The sequence below is a fragment of the Dendrobium catenatum genome, unplaced genomic scaffold (assembly GCF_001605985.2).
Source record: "Dendrobium catenatum unplaced genomic scaffold, ASM160598v2 fragScaff_scaffold_1220, whole genome shotgun sequence".
Lineage (NCBI taxonomy): Eukaryota > Viridiplantae > Streptophyta > Magnoliopsida > Asparagales > Orchidaceae > Dendrobium > Dendrobium catenatum.
In genome coordinates this window covers 4,146,172-4,155,287 of record NW_021319682.1, presented here as the reverse complement: position 1 = coordinate 4,155,287, position 9,116 = coordinate 4,146,172, and the positions used below count along the sequence as shown (strand labels likewise).

The following is a 9,116-nucleotide window of genomic DNA, read 5'->3' as shown; positions in this document are numbered from 1 at the left end:
TTGGTAACTCTAATTGTGGTTTGAACCTTCCAACAGCGCTTCGGGTCCTTGATTCGGACCCATTTGGGCTCAGATTGGGTTGAATTTGGTGTCATTGGGTTTATATTTCCAAGACGCTCAGTTTGACTGTAAGCTCGCTGAAATCGGAGTTCATGTCCTCTGGGATTTTATGTTTCCAACTAGTTTTTTGCCTTGAGATTTGTGCCCGATCAAGATAATTTTGTGACGACGCATCAATAAATATAATTTTATTTAGAGAAAAAACGATTAGGGGATCCTATTTTTATCATTGAATTTCATTAAAATAGTAAATAGATCTCTTTATTTAGCATGATTAGAAACTTTTAATTTATGTATTTTGAAGAAAATAGCAAACAGTTATTTAGTTATTTCCAAAAATCCCTGAAACAGAATCAAACTTCTCCTTCACAAAAGCAAAAGGACGGAGGCCTATTAAGAATAAATTAAATTATTTTCCAACTTGAACTTGCACAAAAATAGCAGCAGTCCAACATTGACCGTAAGATTATTAAATTAAATATATTATATATATATTAAAAAAAATATTACCATTAAAAACTTGCACAAAAATAGCCTCTGTTATCTCCACTTCACCATATTTAGCTTTGCAAGCGGGTGTCAGAATTCGAGTAAGGTGCGAAAGACCAGTAGATATAAAGAAATAGTATAATATAGGGGCGAAGTATTCGGTCCCTCGCACAATGTCTACGGCCGTTCTCAATGGTTTTTGCTACCTGTCATCCCTCACGACCAGCTCCAACCCTTGCAGTGCTTCTATATATATTAGCCTCCTCCTCCTCTCGCTCTTATTGTAACCCCATCTCTTTTCGAACTCCTCTTCTCTCCCATCGGTTTCTTCGAGCCCTTTCACCCTCACTACAGCCTTTGGAAATATATATTATTTGAGATTTATTTCTATTAAGGAAGGCCTTGGAGTTTGGCCGCTGTTCAAATATTTCCCTTGCGACCTCCGACCTCCAAATCCCTTGCGACCTCCGAATCCCTAACCCTAACTTAGCTCAAATTTTTCTGAGATGGCGACAAGGGTGCTCTCTCAGAAGGAGCAAGACATCCAGATGATGTTGGCTGCCCATGTGCACCTCGGAACCAAGAACTGCCACTTCCAGATGGAAAGATATGTTTTTAAGCGTCGGACTGACGGGATATACATTATTAATCTTGGAAAAACTTGGGAGAAGTTACAGCTTGCAGCTAGAGTAATTGTTGCCATCGAAAATCCTCAAGACATAATTGTCCAGTCTGCTAGGCCGTATGGTCAAAGGGCTGTCTTGAAGTTTGCCCAATACACTGGAGCTCACCCTATTGCTGGGAGGCATACCCCTGGAACTTTCACTAACCAGCTTCAAACATCCTTTAGTGAACCTCGTCTGCTTATTCTTGCTGATCCAAGGACTGATCACCAGCCAATAAAGGAATCTGCTCTGGGAAATATTCCAACGATTGCCTTTTGTGATACTGATTCACAATTGCGATTTGTTGATATTGGAATTCCTGGTAACAACAAGGGGAAACACAGTATAGGTTGTCTCTTCTGGTTGTTGGCAAGGATGGTCCTCCAGATGCGTGGTACTATAGCTCCAGGACACAAGTGGGATGTTATGGTTGATCTCTTCTTTCACAGAGATCCTGAGGAAGCTAAGGAGCAACAAGAAGAAAGAGAGGCCTCTGTTGCCCCTGATTATGGTGCTGTAGTTGAATATGGTGGTATCATGCCTTCTGAACAATGGCCTAGTGATTTTGCAAATGATGCTCCTGATGTGGAAGCAATGCCTAGCTTGGTTGCACCAGCTGCTGGGGTTGAGTGGACTTCTTTTCAAGCTGATTGGGATGCTGCTGCGGCTCCAGTTGCAGAAAGTGATTTGCCTCCTGCTGGTGTTCCTACCCTTGGTTGGGATCCCGCTTCAGCTCCTAATGCCACTGGCTCGGATTAGTTGAAAAGACCTTTGTGGGTTAATCAGAATTTTGTGGAACATGCTTAGTAAACGTTGATGTTTTAGGAAGGCCTCGAGAAGAAGACCTTAACTTTGTACGAAGGGTACGTACTATGATTTTGTCAATGGCATTTTCAGACATGGGAGGCTTAAAATCATTGTTATGTTGTTAATTTATTCACTTCGAAGCTTCATGCATGCATTATATAATATTCATGAAGAATTTCAATGATTTTGTGTATTTTGAGTTTGTGAGAAGGTTGGTGTTTATGTATGTGTAAGTCTATTGTAATTTTAATCATGAATTTCCAAATCCTTTTGTGTTATTAATGTTTATGTATGTGTAAGACATCTCACAAGGAGTAGATGATTAGATGATCAGATGAGTTTAGAAATGTATGCCAATTACTTCTAGACAAGAACTGACATACCACATCTACACGATAAAAACTTGGATCACTCGAATTGCAACTCAAACAATTGTTACCAACCACTACATGAAAATCATCTATATATCGGTGGAATTTTCGACGACTTTTCGGTGGTCAATTTTCTGACGGCTTTCCGACAGTTTTCTGCAGTTATAGTTATAATATTAAGATGATAAATGAACTTTCTCCACGCAAAAAAAAAAGTTATGAATGAATCTTTATAGTTCGGTGGCTCATGATTAATAATAATAAGACCTCGTTTGGAATTTTTTTATTATTATTTTATAAATCAGCTTTCTAAAAAATACCAGTAAAATTACGCATAGTAATAAGCAAAAAACCTTACCAGCTAAGCGGCCAATTAAAAACTCTTACATAAGAGTACTGCAGAGTTTATTAAGCAAATATGTCTACAAGTCATAAAAATGTACTTCAAAACTCAAAAACTATGATGCAAGCCCCATAATGATATTATTAATGCAAATAAGAATATTTAATAGTTCTAATGTCTAATTATCCATCATATTATAAACTATAAATTATAAAAACTACTCGTGTCATGATGAAGTCATACGAGGCTTCTACAAATTGTATTACTTGATAAACAATACATAAGCTTCAAATTAAGTAAAGTCGAATTAATACAAGTGTTAAATAACCATTTAATTTTTTTTAAAAAAAAAACCTTTATAAAATTATGAAAAAAGATAATCTCAATATATTTTTACCCAATTTTAGTGTAAATAATTTAATAATACATAGTGTTTTATCATGTAAAGCTAAATTAATACTTCTTTCGATCCAATTTAAGTCTAAATAATTTAAATCCTAAACTTAACTTCTAATACAAAATTGTTTAGTTCAAAAAATATTTATATTAGAAAGACGTTTTAGAAAGCAGAAAGAAAATTGTCCCAAACAAAGTCTAAGAGCCAAATAAAATACTCATTAATGATGATTTAATTACTTATTCTATGATTTATTTTATATTTTTTCATATATCATATGTACTTTAAAAATAATATATATTATTTGAGATTTATTTATGATAATACTCGATGAATTGTTCAAATCCTAGTTAAAATCTATAAATAACATATCGATCGTATATGTAAGCTTCAAATTCAAAAACTTTTATTCGATAGTCAAAACTCTCAACTAACAATACAAGACGAGCTGCATAACAGTTATATCACAATAATTACGAATATTAGCTAGCTCTACACTGAATTTTATATTGACTTTAATTTTGAACCATTTCATTTAAATCAGATGGCTTTCATGTATGTCTTCGGTTTATTTCAAAATGTCATAGTCTACCACTCACTAACTACATGTATAATTCGCAGGGTTGTAGTCTTTGTATTAGTTTATTTTATTTTCTTAAATATTGTCATTTATATTATCATTATACATTAAAGCTTTAAAAAAAATAAAAAATTTGCGTGAGGATAGTCTAAAAGATTTCACATCTTAATGGCCTCTTTAATTTTAAATTTATGATGAAATTAGTACTATATATGAATGTTGAGTCCGGGAATATTCGCGGCGGTAGAGAAATACATAGTTTAACGTCTTAGCATTGTATGAAGATCCAGCGCACAATCATATGAAAGAGATAGCAAAGAGCTCATAAGAGGCCCTAGAGTTTTTATGTGGAAACCCCTGAAAAATGGGAAAAACCATGGGGTCTGGCCTAGTTTGAATGAATCTACTAGTATTTGCAGTCGATTACAAATGAGGTCCTTCCTTGGGAGAAGGCCTTGGCTTATTGTCACAAATGTACATCATATAGAGTGCATTACATGGTGGGAGTTACAATAATCAACATAGACATGTTTGCTTGATCGGCAGGACCATAGTCGATAGGATAGAGGTCAAAAACAAAGTAGTAGGTGTTGGAGGTCGGAAGGACTGTAGTCTGTAGGAGACATGAGCTAGAAAGACCGTTGTCTGGTGAGGGAGGTCGAAAGGACCGCAGTCGGCAGAAGACTGGGGTAAGAAAAACCATTTTGTAACGACGGATGTCGGAAGGACCATAATCGGCAGTAGACCGGGGTCAAAAAGTATGTTGTCTGGCGATATAGGTCAAAAGACCGTAGTAGATGACGAAGGTCGGAAGGACCGTAGTCAGTATGAGACAAGGGTCCGAAAAATCGTAGTTGACAGGAGAATGGGGTCAAAAAGATCGTTGTCAGGTGATGGATATGTTGGAACGACCGTAGTAGGTGACGAAGGTCGAAAAGACTGTAGTCGGTAGGAGACTGGGGTCAGAAAGACTGTAATAGTAGTGTTGTACTACGATAGAACTCCGGGTGTTAGCTGGTGGTCCAGTAGAAGTCCGAGCCTTAGGTGATGGTCAGGCAGAACTCCGAGCGTCAAGTGGTGGTCTGGTAGAAGTCTGGGCCTCAAGTGGTGGTCCGACAGAACTCCAGGAGGCAGGTGGTGGTCCGGCAGAACTCCGGGTGTCAGGTGGTGGTCCGGCAGAACTTCGGGCTTCATGTGGTGATTCAGCAGAACTCCAGGCATTAGGTGGTGGTTCTGCAGAACTCCGAGCCTCAGGTGGTGGACCGGCGACACTCTAGGTGGTGGTCGAGGAGGCAAGAGCGATCTCCAATCTTTCTCTTTTCTCCTTAGGCTTAGTGTTCCTTTTCAAGAGAAAATGGGGGTCTATTTATAGATTTCCTAGAGTAGCATGACCCGTAAATAGGTGGAAGATCAATAGCAAATGGGGAGTGGTTTGCATGGACGTCTGATGTTGAATTCTTTGATCATGGACCATTCGTCAGACATTTGAAGGTCTTAATGACGTCAGAATTTCGTGATCTTGGACTCGTTAGATTTGTCTCTTCGAGCCGCTCGATTCAACTATAAGTATGTCACATTTGGAAACCGTTTGGTATCCAAATTGTGGTTTGAACCATCCAATAGCTCTTCGGGTCTCTGATTTGGACTCATGGGGCTCAGATTGAGTCGAATTTGGTGTCATTGGGTTCTTATTTCCTAGACGTTCAATTTGACTATAAGTTTGCTGAAATCTAAGTTTGGATGGCCCCAATTTTAAATTCGGAAGTTTCCAACTTGATTTTTCATCGAGATTTGTGCCCCATCAAGATATTTTTTTCAAGGATGTATCAATGATATTTAAAAATTACACTAATCTCAGTAAAAAATTAAGAAAATAAAATTTATTTTTATGTGAATTCTAGTAGGATGAAAATTTTCAGGGAAAAAAAAAACAGACTATTACTTCAGAAAAAAAAAAGTTAGCTTGCTTCATGTGAATCTGCAAGTTGCCTCCTTTTAAAGTGTCATCCCATGCATCTGAGGGCATTTATAATATTTACTTATGTTTTTCATTAGATTAATTTATTATTTATATAGCTTAATATTGTTCAAAGATAGCACTCTTATGCCTCATTCCCTTCTAAGATTATGATTCATAAAGCAAACGCAGAAGATGACCAAAGAAACTTTGCCAAAATCATAGCATTACTAACCTTCAATAACAATTATCAACTACTTGAAAACAGAGAAGAAGTTCCCCTGAAATTTTACCTCAGAGCTAACATCCATGAACGTCGAGTCATAAGAAAAAAAGATCATTTTCTTCCTCAAAATATCATTTATATAATAATATCGAACATCTATTCAAATTTCAGGAATATATCCACCGAGATGTAGGGTGGTTGGTGGTCGAGCACGGTTGGGAATCACCCATCTCGGATTTGAATCCCCTCTACTAAGGAATTACGGCCTCGCTTCGCTCTTCAGTGAGGCAAAGCAAGTGCGGCCTTGTTAGATTCCGCCGAGGAATTATTTATGCCGCCAAATACTCTCTTTGAATTGATAGCAGGGAGATACTCCGTTCAAAAAAAAATCAGGAATATTTTGATAAAACTTTTTTAGCTCTGTTTTATAATAGTTTTTCCTATAAAAAATCCTGGTTTGAATATAAGGTAGCAATTTCTTCCGTGCGAGACACGCTTCGCGGCCCAGTTGAAGCCTACGTCCAAGCTTGAACGCCACCGCCGCTGGGCCCAAAGACCAGGCTTCAGCGACGCGTATCTCTCTCTCTCTCCCGTTCCCCTTCTCGTTATATAACGACGCAGTAACACAGTCCACGCGCAAGAAATTAAAATCAACCCTCTTCTTCCCATTCTTCACATCAGTCTTCTCCAGAGAATCAAAGGACTGAAAGAGCCGACCGAAACCGAGAAGTTAGAGTAATTTCGCCTTTCATTTAATCTTTCATATTATATACTTTCTATTCGTTTTCATTTCTTTCTGATTTATTTCCTTTGCTGCTCGATCTCTTTAATATGATCTCTGATGTTCTGAGCTTTGGATCTCATCTTCCTGTTAAAGTTTGTATTTTTCTTCTCTTTGAATTTATTTGAAATCATTACTGATTGCAGGAAATGGAGTCGGCCCAGCGATTGAAATCCGGGTTCGAGCGGTTTAAGAAGGAAGTCTACGAGTGCGTTAATAAACTCCCTTACTTATTTCTCTGTCATCACTGTTTACAAGGAATTCAATCATGGATTTCAAAAGAAATAATTTTTATAGTTTCTACAAAGGCAAAAAAGAAAAAATCGAGAAGCTGCTGCTTCTTATTATGTGATCGATTTCTTTCATAGATATTAATTTACTGATACTTTTCTGACGTTTTGGAATATCGAAGAATTGAAGTAGCAGAAACCAAGAATATTCGTCTAATGTGATCCTTTTTTCTTGTCCTTTTAATCTTATATTTTGGCTGTGTTAAAGAAATTAGGGGGTCCTCAAGTAGAGATCGGATGCAGAACATTGTTAGGAGACAATTTAGAATGTGTCACGTCAGCGATACTAACTTGTATCGAGTCGTTGTATCGAGCACAGGGGTGACGTGGCGTATTATGATTGGTCTCCTATGAGCGCGCGGTACTGACCAGTATCGAGCCGTTATACCGAGCACATATGTGACGTTCTGTATTCTGGTTGGTCTTCGATATGCATTCGGCGTACGCACAGAATAATTAATCGCATTTATGATGACTGCAATTTTTTATAAAGAAATAATTATACAATTGTTTTGAGACATAACTCATCTTAGTCTGTTGGTTGACTATTTTTGCTATCGGTTAAGAAGTTTTGAGTTCAAGCTTTATGTATGTGATGTGTGTGAGATTGTCTTAATTGACCTAAATGCCTCAAAAAAAAAAAATTGTGAGAAAATTAGCTTTTTTGAAAGTTACAATAAAAATAGCTTCCTGTTATAAAAATTTTTGAAAGCAACGAAAAAATAATAGCCAAATAGAAAACTATCTCAAATAAATGAAATTTGAATATTATCAAGTATATCAATTTTAATAATTAGTTAGTATAATGACGTGGATTAACTTGTTTTTAACTAAGAAATCTGATTTGCTTACATTAAAAAGATTTCTTTCGTTTAACTCTTATGGCAGGAAGGAGCCCGAGGTGTTTAGCCAGCTTGCCGAGGGCCAGAGCCCAAAAGTAAGGCTTTTCAACTTCAATGATTCTCTCCATAAAGAATAATAAAATCAAAATTCAGCAATGGAAATCCAACTTCTCAAGATAAAGTCTATTAAGGACAAAATTAAATTATTCTCCAACTAAACAGGCACATGCATAGATATAATACCAGTCTATATTGACTGTAATATTATTAAATTATGATATTATTAATAAATTTATTATTTTAACCTTATAAATTTAAATTTTCCTTCGCACAGTTTCTAGTATTTGCCTGTTCGGATTCGCGCGTGTGCCCGTCGGTCCTGTTTAACTTTCAACCCGGAGAGGCTTTTACCATCCGCAACATCGCTAATATGGTCCCATCTTATGATAAGGTATGTTGTCAATTTCGTTCTTATTTAAATTTTATTTGTAACAGCTTTCTTACTGTTTTTTAAATTAAAATTATTTTAAAAAAAAAATTGTCTCAAAAGAAATCTTAAGCTAACGTATTTATTTGAACTAAGAAATTAGGTGCAAAAATAATTACAACAAATCATTAAGCTTAAGTTCTCTCTGTTTATTCCTTAATGACAATGTATTAAGATTTTTTTTTGTTTTGTTTTAGCTATAGGTAGAGCATCATAACATTGCTACTCTTGCTTATTTGGGATTTGTAATATTTCAAAGTTGTCTTTGTTTTTTCTCTGCAGAAAAGATATTCTGGCATTGGTGCTGCCATTGAGTACCCAGTTGTTCATCTCAAGGTAACGTTCAAAAAATTAACATATATTTTTATTGAATTTGTCAATTTAATATATATATTAAAAATTTTGATGCTCGTCCTGATATCATTGACATCAAAATATTTTGATATTAATGTTTCTCAATTATAAGATAAAACATTATGACAATTATTGAATGTGAAAACATAAAATTAAGAAGAATTGTAGTTGATGCGTCATCGAAAAATTATGTTGATCGGGCATGAATCTCGATGCAAAATCAAGTTGGAAATTCCCGAAATTAAAATTGGGATCATCCAAACTCTGATTTCAGCAAACTTATAGTCAAATTGAACATCTCGGAAATACGAACTCAACGACAGCAAATTCGACCCAATACGAGCACAAACGGGTCCAAATAAAGGACCCGAAGTGCTGTTAGAAAGTTCGAAAGACAATTTGGGTTAGCAAACGGTTTCCAAACATGACGTGAGTATAGTCGAATCGAGCGGCTCGACGAGTTGAAT

The 9,116-nt window shown here is 36.2% G+C and overlaps 2 protein-coding genes across 2 annotated transcripts in view; both read left to right on the top strand.

The window, feature by feature from the left end:
• The window catches only part of LOC114580706, a 37,082-nt gene that overhangs the window by 23,989 nt on the left and 3,977 nt on the right, over positions 1-9,116 (top strand). The window contains exons 17-22 of the mRNA XM_028699121.1: positions 1,056-1,972; positions 6,546-6,630; positions 6,823-6,884; positions 7,855-7,903; positions 8,143-8,259; positions 8,578-8,631. Coding sequence (XP_028554954.1) covers positions 1,056-1,972; positions 6,546-6,630; positions 6,823-6,884; positions 7,855-7,903; positions 8,143-8,259; positions 8,578-8,631 — 1,284 coding nt within the window. The remainder of the gene's footprint in view (positions 1-1,055; positions 1,973-6,545; positions 6,631-6,822; positions 6,885-7,854; positions 7,904-8,142; positions 8,260-8,577; positions 8,632-9,116) is intronic.
• On the top strand, positions 952-2,092 carry LOC110110054 (40S ribosomal protein Sa-2-like). The gene has a single exon (XM_020841346.2). The coding sequence runs from the start codon at positions 1,056-1,058 to the stop codon at positions 1,971-1,973; it is 918 nt and encodes a 305-aa protein (XP_020697005.1). The 5' UTR covers positions 952-1,055; the 3' UTR covers positions 1,974-2,092.